The 14,212-nt window shown below is 41.9% G+C and overlaps 1 protein-coding gene across 1 annotated transcript in view; it reads left to right on the top strand.

Annotated features, from left to right (window-relative positions):
- Nucleotides 1–14,212, top strand: part of ESYT2 (extended synaptotagmin 2) — a 118,414-nt gene that overhangs the window by 65,937 nt on the left and 38,265 nt on the right. The window contains exons 7-12 of the mRNA XM_018572746.1: nt 4,368–4,423; nt 8,210–8,330; nt 9,488–9,664; nt 10,765–10,847; nt 11,845–11,893; nt 12,626–12,715. Of these exons, the coding sequence (XP_018428248.1) occupies nt 4,368–4,423; nt 8,210–8,330; nt 9,488–9,664; nt 10,765–10,847; nt 11,845–11,893; nt 12,626–12,715 (576 nt within the window). The remainder of the gene's footprint in view (nt 1–4,367; nt 4,424–8,209; nt 8,331–9,487; nt 9,665–10,764; nt 10,848–11,844; nt 11,894–12,625; nt 12,716–14,212) is intronic.

The raw sequence follows: 14,212 nt of genomic DNA, 5'->3' as shown, positions 1-14,212 counted from the left end.
TGTGGTCAGATGGAAAAAGTGCAACAGATTGGCCCAGGTGGAGATTACTCCATCCACACAGTTAACTGTAGATGGAGGAATCTGTTGCACCTTTTCCATCTGACCACAGAAAATCTGCAGATAATTGTAAGGTGTATGGCCAGTTTAACCCACTCAAGCACAGGGAGAACATGCATACTCCATACAGAAAGTGCCTTGACCAGGATACCAAGCAGGAATCCCCAGTGCTATATAAATAAAAAGTTGAACTAAGGCAAGAAAAAGTCACCCGAACGTATAGGTGTAGGGTTCTCCATTTAATGCAGTATGGGATAATGACTGGGATTGGATCATGGGGCCATCATATAGAGGAGAGAAGCGGTAGGTGGAGTGTCAGAAAAGCTTAGAAATATTCTTAGCAAACATCATATCCCAGTGTCTCCCAAGCCCAGCAATACACTGAGACAGAACCTTGTACATCCAAGAGACTCTACACCCAAACACAAACAAAGTAACTTGGTATGTGCAGTGTAGTGGGGAACGCAGAGACCTGTACATGGGGGGGGGCAACACAACCTCTATATGGCCCAATATTAGAGGGCAAAATCTACAGTGTCCGGACTCAACAGATTTCCTACACCTTAACCTCTCAGGGTACGTTCACACCATATGCAGTGCGTTCCGGCTAGATTCTGGCCGGAACGCACTGCATCGCATTGCGGCCGGCTCACTATTTTGTGGGGCCGGAGGCGGCATGACGGGTCATTGAAGTGAATGGCACCGTAGCCACGCCCTTCGGCCGCAATGCGATTGCCCGCACGGGAACGCAAGGCACAGGATCGCAAGGCACAAGTGCTATTTTGATCACACCGGACCGCAGGCACAATGTGCCTTGGGCCACAATGGGCCAGAACCTGGCAGGAACGCACTGCATATGGTGTGAACGGGCCATTAACTCTGGCCGTGTGCATGTATGTGGCAGCATAGTGGTGGGCTTTATGCAGTGCAGACTGCCAGCCCTTTGTTGTTCCTCTGTTACATTGATCTACAGTAAAATCATGACTCCTAGTCAGGGTGGCAGTGTGTCATGTCAGGGGTTCAGACTACAGCATGATGAACACAAACCAAGTATAGCAAATTATCAGTGATAGTCGCGTGCTGGTCTTGTGGGTAGGACAGATTGTGTCATCTCTGCTAGTAGCGATCACAGATGTTTCCTATTACATTCAATGAGTTGGCATTTGACAGTTTAGGATGTGTGCCTCTTCAAATAGTCTTCAACTATCTAGGGGAATTCAGATTCTTTTTTTTTTTTTTAAAGAAATCTGCTGAAACTGTTTTGCCTTAGGAACTGAGACAACAATAGGTCCTCTTTGTAGCTACACCTACTAACCATGTTCTAGGCATCAATCATGAACCAGTAGATGCTTCATGTGTAAGTCATGATGATGTGAGGGGGGGGGGGTTGGGTGGAATTGACCCCCAATTATATGAAAACAAGTTGGGTGCAGATAAGATATCAAAGTGTATCTAAACCTACCTGGTAAGATAACGCACTTCCTATTCCTTCATGGTTATACTGATTTCTCCAATGTATCTATGGAGGGAGCCATGGTCGTCTTACAGGCTGAACAGGTCTGTCTGTGTTCATCTTAATTACATGGTGAATTGATGGGAGTAGTAGCTTACACAAGACAGATAAGGATGTTTTGTATTCCTTTCAGGTTATAGCTGTTTGTTTGGAGCAGAATTATACATAGTACACTACAGGCAGCTTCTAGTGGTTAGAAAAGATGGCAGTGAGCAGATAAGGGGACAGACTGATTAACATACAATGCCTTGAGATCTTTATCCCCTGGTTAAGGCAGACAGTCCTGCTCAGCTAGTTTACCAGTAGTAATTAAATCTATGACATGAAAAAAAGCACAAGAAAAGGGTTAAAGCACTCCACTCCAACGTACACTTACATAGAAACGCAAACATGCGCTCCTATGTCCAAAAACAACAATTGCACCACACATTACATATTGTTGCATACATTGGAGTGAGAGCAATAATTCTAGGGCCATCGCTCACTCTTAACTCTAAATTGATGAGCAGTAAAGGCTTTTAAAACATCGCCTATGGGCAGATTTGGGTACCATAGGTTTTTGCTATTTCACGGGTGCGTGCAATTTTAAAAAAATGGGTATTATATTGTGTTGGTGTGCACTAAAATTAATTTTAGGCCCCATTCACACTGCACGATTTGCATTTTGCGCGATATCGCGCAAATGCTTGCATTGAGCAAGCTTGAATCGCGGCTAAATCCGCTCCAAAAAGGGTCCTGCTGTAGCGACCCGCGACAGCAGGACCCTTTGCCCGATTGAGAAGCATTGGAGAGCGATATCGCGCTGTAAATTCCCGCGATATCGCGCTGTAAATTCCCGCGATAACACAGGAATTACCGCGCGATAAATCGCTCAATGTGAACGGGGCCTTAACGTATTGTTTCCTCAAGACATTGACCCCTATAAAAATGTGCACAATTATTGTGCAACATAAAGTGCATCCAGCATTTGTTTATTCTGCAGGGCCTCTGCTTTCAGAAAATTAGGAATTGTTTTTTTGTTTTTTTTTTGGGGGGGGGGGTTAGCCTGTTTTCTAGCCAAAAATTCTGATTTGAACATGTGTGTACAAATATGTAAAAAAATTGCTCCGGTAGTGAAGTGGTTAAAGTTATGCGATGTAAATTGCTCCGGTAGCTAAGTGCTAAAGTTATGCGATGTGAATGGGAACATGTAACAGATATAAAATAGATGTTATCCCAATTTGACTGCAAAAGTGGAATAAAACTCTAAGCAGAGTTCTCCTTGAACTCAGTTTGACATAAACATACAAATTGAAAGGAATGATAAAATATTCAGAAAAATTTAACTTTTAAAATGGGGATGATGAGATTTATTACAGTCTGCTAGACTCTTCTGTATGTAATGTTCCAAGGGAAAGGTTACTCTCAGAAGCTTCATTTATAGTATGCGGCTGCATGCACACCTCAGCTTTTCTTGCAGTTGGCAGAACCACAAGACCTTTAATATTTTGTGTATCTCTCTGTCATGTCTACCGTAGCCTGAAGTTGTAGAGTAATGGGGAAGAGTTGCCCAGATCTTTTCCACAGGAGAAGTCACAAGGCAGAAACTATCAGCATTTTTTTAAGGATTTATCCAGTTCCCTTGAAGCTGCTAGTTCCAGCAGGATTGAGGGTCTCACATGGCCAATTATAATAACTGGGCACCTCGAGTTTCCGTTTCATGTTGATGTTGGCAATTCAAGCAAAGCAACCTTAGTTCTACATTTTATCAGCAGAAGCAGCACAGTGAGTTTTTCACATCCCAGTAATACATCAGCATTGCTTGTCATGGGTGATTTTAATAGCTTACTGTAGGTAGAAGGTATTCCCACGTCTTATTCCATCACATATCCCAAAAATAAAAGGATAATTTCTCATTTCATGACAGTGGGCGGGGGCCCCGCAAATTGCGTTTCACCTCATTGGCCAGATGCACATCCAAAACAACTGGTGTTTAGTGTAAATGTAGCCTAATATCATAGAGCCATTAATTCCAAACTGCATACAGCTGTCTCAGGCTATTTGGCCATCATCAATACAGTGTATGGAAACCATGGCTTCTATGGAGTAGGACTGTGCGTTGAAGGAACCCACAAATTCCTTTGGTAGGAATCCCAAATATTCCATGTAGATGTGGCCGCTGTCACCCGTTCATGTTATGATTGGGGGACATTGGCTGCATTTGAAAGTGGCAGCCCAATGGCACTCGGCATGTATGTGATACAATTACATGTGGTTAGGAATCAATCACTACCCCTGAACACACAATAGATGCGTAGGTTTTTAATCTACAATGTTTGGGTATTTGAGATAATTGTCTTTGAGATTGTGTTCGTGTACACTAAAAACTGTGGATTTTTTATGAAAATATAAACATTTGTGTAAGTTTCCAATGATTTCCTACTGTATTTTTTTTTTCCACCCAACTCTTTCATCTCAGAGAGAGCACTGCTCACCCATTCACTCTCCCTTACCGCCTTGCAACTTAGTTGGAGCCATTGCTCTGTTGCAGGAATTGGGGAGCATGTGGCCTTCCCCTTGTGACAGTGCTTGGGCCCTAAGGGGCCAATTGCTAGGCCCAAACACCGGAGAATGTATGGACTCCTACAATGCTGATGGGTGAGTGTACTTTGCTGGGGTGATGAGCGATTAGTTGTTTTGCCTTGAATGGAGAAAGTGACACTGTCCCTTTAAGCTGAATCCCAGGCAGTTTAGTCCATAGAGATTTGAAATTGCTTTTGTTTTAAAGTTTTACACGTGTATTCATTTGTCTTTTCAGCTTTTGGACATCAACTGGACGGGTCTAACAAATCTTTTGGATATTCCTGGCTTAAAGTGAGTACAAACTTTAAAAGTGTGTTTTTTGTTTTCTTTTAGCCTCGCCTAAAATCTGTTTTATTTGGCCTCAAACAGAAGAACATCGAAGGGTTGCATCATGTCTAGAATGTGCAATTTATTGATGCAAGGGAAATATTGGGTCAGTCGTCTGAGGTGCAAGAAGTGAGCTGAAGCCCAGCAGCAATAGGGTTAATGAGGCATTTTAAAGCATGGTAATGATGTGTATGTGCAGTAATCCTCATCAACCACATTTCACTTTTCATCGGCTCATAGCAGCCAGAGTAATGAAAGATGATTGCTTGCTATGGCTTGCTGCACACACTGCTTTTCACAATGTTTTTGTTTCTTAGCAACGCAATATCAGTAAATGAAGAAAAAGCAACTGTCACTTGGGGGAAAACCTGACATCAGAATGCATGGAGGAGGCTGCTATTACTGATCATCTGGCTTAAAGTGTATCTAAACCCAAGAGCAGAAAATGAATATATTGCAGCTTACCAGTCCTTAGATGTGGTGGCAGCATTCATTTTCTTTTTCCAGGCTTTTTTCCCTTTATTTCCACCTGGTCATCCTGCTAGTAACAGACATCCTGTCCTAGGGTGACAACACTGAAAGATACTAGTCTGCACATCAATCGCCTTCAGAATGTCATCTTTATTAACGTTCTTGCAGCATGAAATAAGTCAGGGCAACGTTTCAAGACCACGCAGGGTCCCTTCGTCAGACAAATAATGACGGAGGGACCCTGCACAGTCCCGAAATGTTGCATTGACCTATTTCATGCTGCAAGAATGTTAATAAAGACGACATTCTGAAGCAGATTGGTATGTGTACAGCATATCTTTCAGTGCATAAGTTGTAGTGCCATCCACCAGTTGTTCCAGCACCAAAGGATTTGAACGGAAGGAATTTATCGGTGCGGTGGAGATTTATCTAAGGGTGACAATACTGACTGTGCTGAATCTATGGAGATGCAGCAGTGTCACCCAAGGACAAGAAGTGTGTTAGGACTGTAAAACACCTCCCCCTCCCCTTATCTCCATAACATAGTGGGGAGATGTTCTTTAGTCCACAGAGAGAACTGGGCAGAGCTGATAATAAAGTTTGAAATTTCACTGCAGCTGATATCAGAAGGTTAGACACTTTCTATGATTACTGACAGGATCAAGAGTTGCTTTTTTTTATCTTTCAAACAGATATAACAAAAATCTTCTAAGACCAAAGGGGAGCAACTAAGAAGTTAATTGTTAAGGTTTACATACATTTTGATATGTGTGAGAAAGTAATTTGAGTCACTGACATGGAACACGTTTTTAGATAAGGATTTCTAACTTTCCCAAGTTTCCTGATTTGCGTATTAGTTTTTGGTCAGTTACTCTGAAAGTATTGAAGCCAGAGGGTCAGGAAAATGGCCAGTAAACTAGTATTTTTAGAAGGTCACCACTGGCAGATACATTTACTTTAAAGTGTAAGGAAATCCATTATTGTTTTTGGATAGAAGATTGTTTCCTGTCTGTGTCCCGTTGAGGGGATGTCTGACACAAGCGGAAATGGGTTACAACCTCTGCAAAGCGAGGGGAAGATCCCCTGACACTGGAGGATTTCCCCTCATCTCCTCCTTCTGACAACTCTCAGATATCTCATTACTGTTTATCCCGAGGACAATGGTCACCCAGAGGGTGAAGTGTCCCAACAAGGGCACAGACAGCAGTAAAACCTGACCGAGGTTTCAAAACCCGCATTATCCCAAACTTTTTTTTAAATGTGATTAAGTATCCTCAGTAGACATTTTATGGGTATACTAGTTTGATATTTTAAACAACTTTACAGTGGCATATATTAATTTGATCCCTAATACGTTAGATTCTTAGAAAAACATTCCTCATGCAAGAGTATGACAATAGAAATGAGTCATTTAAATGTCACTGGGATCACGTGGGTTTTCTTTTGTTAATAATGTATTCAGAGATCAGGATACAGGTGAAAAGAACGTTAAAGGTGACATCTGCGGTATTAATAAATAATGACACTTTCCAGTAAACAGCCTCTCTGTAGTCTCAGTGAACTTTCCTTGTGACACTGACAAACCAGTTGATTTAAAAACTCTACTTCCACCTAGCGGAGGGGACAGATATTGCATCAATTATGGATGAACAGTGTCTGCTCAGTCTTCCTACCAAACACATGAACAGTACTGTGATTTGTTGGAATATCATTGTGTTGGCCATGCTTTCCAGTTCTGGAGTCTTCAGAGTAGTAAATCTAGTGCATTGCGTTAACACACATTAAGGGCTTGTTCATAGCATTTCGTTTGAGCTGCGTTTTTCTGCACAGCAATGCACATTTATAGTGCAATTGTATGTGCTGATCACACCATACATGTGTGGTGGTGAGCAGAAAAATTCAGCTCAGTAGAAAAGCCATAAAGGATAAGCACAGTGTCTGTAAATAAAATTTAACATGACTCCTCTCTCTGACACTCTTCATAGGCTAAGTTTAAAAAAATAAAACGTGAGGTCTGTTTTTTTTTTTTTTTAGACTATTGCTATAAGGAGGGCTAGGGGTCATGTGTAATTCCTATTACAGAAAATGCACCTATTCTTTAAACCTGAACTCCAGGAAGATATAGAAGATGAAAATAATGCAGCTCTGTAATCATCAATACGTCCTTAAAGAGACCCCGTCTCTCACTCTTAGGTCTCGTTCACACCTAGCCGTATTGCATATGCGCGTCTGTCGCGCGTTTTTTTAGCGCGATTCGCGGTAAAAAAAGTCACGCGACCCCGAAGGCTACTTGGCTGTAGCCCAATGGAAACACGCAACAAAACGGCCCAAAGTAGTACCTGTACCTTTTCAGGCGTGGGCCGGGTTGTAGCGCGTTAGGGACGGGCAGAAATACGCCAAGGTGGGAACGAGACCATTGAATACAATGGGATTTATATTTTTGAGCGTTTTGTAGAGCGTTCGTCGAGCGTAGAACGCGCTACAAAACGTTCAGGTGTGAACGAGGGCTTACTTGCAGTGTTTTTCCTTTCCATACATGATTTTTTTTGTTTTTTTATTTACTTGCAATATGCCTTTGAACTTGCTAGAGACATTGATTAGTCACTTTGCTAGCACAGTGCCCTCCCTCCCTTTTTGCATGTCATAGCCCAATCCTCTTGTGGGAGTGTCTAATGACTGTCTGTGCTGGCCAGGCGCTTCTGCTCCCTACATAACCTTTTATGTAGCATTCAGGGGAGGAGTGAAAAGGAATACTATAAAATGTCACTTAAATTGGAGCTTAATACAAGGGAGTCTTTTATGGGTAAATAACATGCAAACAGTTTGTTAAATGTGTATATATTCTCATGGTAAGATTTGTGTTGAAATGCATAGTCTGGTGACAAGGTCTCTTTAAAGTACATGTTAACCTTTTGTGAAAACATTTCTCAGCCCCCTCACAATGCACGGCTGGGCCCCCATGCAGGTCCATATTTACCTCCTCAGGTGGCCTCCTGCTATGTCTGCAGCCCAGATAGTAAACATTTAGTGCTTGGCTGGCTGCACCTGTACACTTACGTCCCATAGACTTGAAGGAGCCATTGATGCAGGAGTAACGTTCCACTGAAGATCCATCCAACATCTACCAAACTCTGCGTTCATATTTACAATTTTCTGTCAGCAGGGGGTGATCTGCTGACAGCACCGTATTATTACATGAATGAATGGCATTATTGATTATTTGTATTGCATTACATAAGTTATGTCTGAATATTAATTAAAATGTTTCTTCTTTGGCAGTGGCATATCTGATACCATTATATTGGATATTATTTCCAACTATTTGGTTCTTCCCAATCGTATTACTGTTCCTCTAGTGAGTGACCTCCAGATTTCACAGTTACGCTTCCCAATACCTAAGGTGAGTAACTTCGATCTTAGAGGAAGATCAGCTGTGAAATATGTTTGTCGTGGTGCAGGAGATGCAGCAGTGTTTCCAGTGTATTATTACAACGGTCTAATTCATTGTCAAACGTCATGAAAGGCCACATATATAGTCTGATCAATATTTTGTTCAGATCTTAGAAACACTGAAAGGGGTGCAATCCTTTTTTTATCTCGGGAAAATGAAAGTAATCAAACAGGCTGATTGTTTAATATAGTTTGTGGCATAATTGCTTTTAATTTGATCTGTGAAGGTGCCCATACACTGCACGATTCTCGTACGAGAATCATGCAGTGTATAGAAGGCGTGCGACCGTTCCTACTGTACGGTTGCACGACTTTTGTATATCGAGCATGTTGGAAAACCAGCTGAGAATCGTACGATTTTCAGCTGGTTTTTAACATGATCGAGAGACAACTGCCGAGCGGGCCGGTGTGCGTACGCGCACACTGCCCATTCAGCATTGCAATCATCGGAAGCCCGCTCCTCAGAGAGACGGGCTTGCGATGATTGCAAGTACGATCTGCCTGTCCAAGATGGTAGTGACATTTAAAGGAAACCATCTATGAGCGACATAGGGGCAATGACATTACTCCTTTAAAAAAATTCTAATCACCTCTCTGGCTTCATTACTTTCTGTGTAAGAGATGTAAGAGATCATCCTAAATAGGAGAATCCCCCCCCCCAAAACATTATTCTCCTACCAAGTACAATGCTGCAAAATAAAATATACACCTCTTGACAAGAAAGAAAGTGTTACTTTCTCTTTAATAACAGGTGGACCTGTCACCATTTGTGGAGCAGTTTGGCATGCTTTGTGTTCAGGAATTTTCTTTCATATATTGTTAAATGTTTTATGTGTCAATGATTTGGAAAAGGCATGCTGGAAGGAAGGTTCACTTAGCATAGGTACATTTTTAGGCGAATGAGAAAAGTCGAGAGGAAAAAGTTTTCGGCATTATCTGCGCAGAAAAATGTTGTTGAAAGAAGATTTAGTTTGGATGTGGGAATTGCGCTCTTGGGGTGGCCGCAAGGATGAGCTAACCCTGAATAAGACCCAGTTTGCCCCCTAATTAAACGTTATGTCTTTAGTTGTTGTAAGGGATTTTAAATGAATATTCCTTTTTTAATAGGGTGTTCTCAGGATCCACTTTATAGAGGCTCAGGATCTGATGTGGAAAGACACGTACATGAAGGGACTCATAAAAGGAAAGTCTGACCCGTATGGCGTTATAAGGATCGGCAATCAGGTTTTCCAAAGCAAAGTCATTAAGGAGAACTTGAACCCCAAATGGAATGAAGTGTATGAGGTAATGATAACTGCAACAGAGTGAAGAATTATGAACCTGTGATGCCTATGTGCACAATATAGTGGTCCATGCCCATCAGTAAGTGGCAGTTTTGTATGATAAAGCCGTGCTTTTGTAGCCGCCAGCTCTCAAAATAATTACACTGTACATGAACTGGGGTGCCTTACAAGTAAGGGAAGGGACATAATTGTGTACCTGGGGGAGAAATGCACTGCCAGTTAAAGGAGAAGTATGGGGCAGTAAAATAAGCCCTCAGGGGCAGGGCCCTCCTTACCATCTTGTCTTGAATTGTATTGTGATTGAAACGTCTGCCCTATATTGTAAAGCGCTGCGCAAACTGTTGGCGCTATATAAATCCTGTAAAATAATAATAATAAAATATACTCTTCCCAATACTTAGAGCCGGTTTGGGAAACTGCAGCTGTCACACGCCGGCTCTATACTGTGATTTGAGTGATCATGTAACTGCTGCTCAGCTCACGGCTTCTCCCTGCAGATGGCGGTGATGGATGTCCCCCAACCCTCTCTGCTCCTCCAGTGCTCATTGAAGGGACAGACAGGGAAGGGGGCGGGCACAGCTAGCTCTGAGAGGCAGAGACAACTGTCAATCAGGTGTATCCCAACAATATTGTTGGGATGCTTCCGTCTTCTGCAGTGAGGCTCTGCGCTAGTGGGCATTAGCATTAAAGTGCATTAAGGCAGCTCATTGATTTGAATAGGCTGCCTATTGCACCAAAATGCTCCAGAAAAGATGCATGTACTATTTTCTGTGAGATTGCCACTATATCACACTGCATCACACAATGGAATCGCATCACACCAGCGTGTCCATTACTAGAGCACAGTGGTGTGAGCAGGACCTTAGAGGCTTACCCTCGACTTCAGGATTTATACTTTTTTGTAAATTGAACCTTCAGTACAGCTATTGCTGCAACTTAAATTAAATGAAATATAAAGTACACACAAATGTACTGTTTATTAGTATATTGGCTGTAGTCAATCTTTAACACAAGCTAACTGTACGGTCATAAGCTGGAATCACTTTCGTAGCAAGATATGTGTAATAACAATATTTAACCAATCAATGGTATTATACACAGGCATTCATTCATGAGCATCCAGGACAGGAATTGGAGATTGAGCTCTTTGATGAAGACAGCGACAAGGATGATTTTCTGGGCAGGTAATCTTCTATTATTATTTTACTGATACAGTCTCTTGTCTATGCCTATACTTGTTGGTTGTCTAAGTCCTCATTTAAGCAGAGTCGTTATTATAGTGTTTGGGGCGCTTGTCAGATTTTTCACTGTTCCTCAAATAGACAAATATAAGGAGACGCTTTAGTGCAATAATATCTGCAGGTACTGCATTGTCTTAGCACTTGGGCATTCTTTAATTCTGGAGTCTAAACCAGGGTGTACTAGGTCCAGGCTGTAAATAGGACCTCAACTTTTCTCAACGTTAAGGCCTGGATCACACCTGGGCGTTTTACAGCGCGTTCCTACGCTCTGTAAAACGCTGAACATGTGAAAACCAATGATTGCCTATGGGCATGGTTCCCACCTGGGCGTTTTACAGCGCGTAGGAGCGCGCTGCAAAACGCCCTGCACCCAAAGAAGCACAGGAGCTTCTTTGGGGCGTATATTTGCCGCGCGTATCCATTGGGATAGAGCCAGGTAGCCCTCAAAAACGCACTTTGTCGCGCGTTTTGTACCGCGAATCCCGGTAAAACGCGCGCCAGACGCGCATATTCGATACGCCTAGGTGTGAACCTGGCCTTACATTATTCCCTGCACCTTCATGGCACTAAGCTTAGCCCAAAACATCAACTTTCAAGAGTCTGTGATGGCAGTGGGTGGGCATTAGATACATAAGAACCTTGACTTGGAGTGAAATTCAGACTCTGTATACAGCCTGGGATTCATTGGCTCCATAGGGATCAATATGAATATTAACAAAGGAAAATGCAGGCCTGTACTCCAGCACTGTTCTTTCCTTAGGAACATTTAAGGCCAGGTTGTCACTTTTGACATAAATATTTCATCTTATATAGAGCAACATTAACATAAAAAAAAAGTCCTGGTCTGCAAAAAGACATTGGTAGAAAACGACTTGTTTTGATGTAATTAAGGTTTATATATTTCCATGTTGTCATTTTCATGATTTGCTTTTTTTTTCAGTTTGCTGATTGACTTGGAGGAATTGGAGAAGGAGAGAGTTGTAGATGAGGTAGGTTAGCTCCTTTGTTGTGTAATGTTTACTGTTGATCTTTTTAAAATTGCCTATTCAGGTCTTCACATTGCCAAGCCCAATCTGTCATATAATTCCCCGGCCACGTTCCCCCCTGATGACTCCCTGCACTGCCAGAGCCTTGGCGAAAGTAGCAGGGCATTTTGAAATGTGAAAGCATGTAACTTCTGCTAGGTGACAGTGTTTAGGCCTGAGTGGCAACTCTCCAGGCCCAAACACTGTCACATGGGGGGTGCCATGATGTCATCCCCCTGAATGGACAAAGTGACGCTTTAAAGCTAGGTACTTTCTGTCGGTTAATTCAGCTGCCTACCTGATGCCTGCAGTGTTTTCCTGGGGCTTGGTATGTAGCTCATAAATGATCACAGTGTAGACAGACCAATTCTGGAAGAATACAGAAAACATGAAATAGTAATGAAATATTGTTGAATCTTTTTGAAATTTGTTGGAGTGAGAATCAGAAAATCTGAATGGCTGATGGCACTAAAAAAAATGCAGGAGTCCCAGTGACCCCCTGAAAACAAACCACTCATGAATTGCTTGTATGTATATTATCTTATTTGTTTGCAGGCCAGGCTTGTGCAGTAAGATGTGGGCAGGTTGCTGAGTCACCTGCTCACCATTGCCAACACCATCTTGGCACCAGCCTAAATACTTGTTATAGAAAATATTTATTTGCACTTCAACATTTTATATATATATTTATTTTAGTGGTTCACTCTGGATGAAGCTACATCTGGAAAACTTCACTTAAAACTCGAGTGGCTTTCCCCAAAGTCCACCGCAGAGAACTTGGACAAGGTATGTACCTACTGATGAGTGAAATAGCAAAATGTATATATGTGTATCTGCAGAAGTGCATAGCTGTACAGTGAAATGGGATGCGTGTCCTCTAAACTGTTCATTTCACTAGAACAAATAAGGAACATTTGTGACATTCAAGAGATGGATGCAAACTTTTGTAAAGCTTGCTAGTCTTCCAGTCATGTGATCAAATACATACATAACAGCAGGGATCATATGCCCACATTTGTAGGGTTTTGGTCATGTACCCAGCAATAGAGAATGTCTTTTATTTATCCCAAGACTGTTAAAGTGACTAAACTTAGGAGTTAAAGTTTAAAAATGCATTCAAATTCCTTAACAATTAACAAAAATGTATCTTATTTTGTGTATCACTCAGCTATAGATAATCAAATCATCTCTGAATTGGTGCTGACACTGTCGTTCCTTCTGGAGGGGGCTACTTTTGTTCCCCATGGTCTATGTGTCTGTTGTAAAGTAGCCACCGCTCCAAACTTGCTCCCGTCATTGACTAGAATAGTTTACTAATTTGTATTGAAATTATAGTCCATCACGGGAGCGAACTTGGAGGAGTGGCTACTTTACAACACACACAGGAACCATACATTTACGTTAGGCATTTGAGTATAGGTCCTCTTATTCAACGTTAGTTTGTTGCTAGTTTTTTTGTAAACACCAATTGCCACAAAAATGCAATTTTTTTTAGTTTTTTTATTTCCTTAGAAACAGTTGGCCTGACTCTTAAGCCAGCCCTTTGGTATTCGTTTCATGATAATCCTCATGTGCAATACCACTTCTTCTGATTACGCAAACCCTTAAGCTGCACTCCAGGCAAATAGTTAAAATACATAAATGTAAACGGTTTTACCTGCCAAAGAATTTGTATTTCTGTCCATTCAGTTGTGAGATGTACAAATCCTTGTCAGACTAAGCAGCTAGCGGCCTGAGTTTTCTCACACAGTTAAGCAATACAGTCTGGTCACCACCATACCCCCGGCCTGTGACATTTGCTATCCCAGACTTAAAGAACTCTCCCTTTTACTTTCTCCTCTTGTCAGCCTGTTCCTTTTCAGCACATGAGCTCTGCAGCACACTTACCGCTCTTAGAGTTCTGCTGCACAGGGGATTACGAAAGGCTGAGCTCAAGATTCTGGCAATTGCACTCGTCGTATTTAAAATGTCTTTTAGGGGTATCATTTAACACAACGGATTCAACAGTACCCAAGGATATAGACTTTCCTTACAAAGGGAGCAAGAATCAGGAAAGGATTCAAAACAACCAGAAAACCAAGTCCCCACTTACATAGGAACAAGTGGTGCCAGGGTGTAGGGAATTCTGGGGAACTAGAGAATTATCATTGCTTTGTACAGTACAGTACAACTGAACAAGGTGCCGCAGACAAGGGTTTGAGCCTGTGGGCTAACAGGGATGTTCTCAGACCCCAAATGTCAGAGAAGCTAATTACTCAAGAACTAGTCTGGAAGCACAAGCAG

Source organism: Nanorana parkeri, unplaced genomic scaffold (genome assembly GCF_000935625.1).
Source record: "Nanorana parkeri isolate BGI_ZX_2015 unplaced genomic scaffold, ASM93562v1 scaffold2119, whole genome shotgun sequence".
Taxonomy (NCBI): Eukaryota; Metazoa; Chordata; class Amphibia; order Anura; family Dicroglossidae; genus Nanorana; species Nanorana parkeri.
This window is presented reverse-complemented; position numbering and strand designations above follow the sequence as displayed.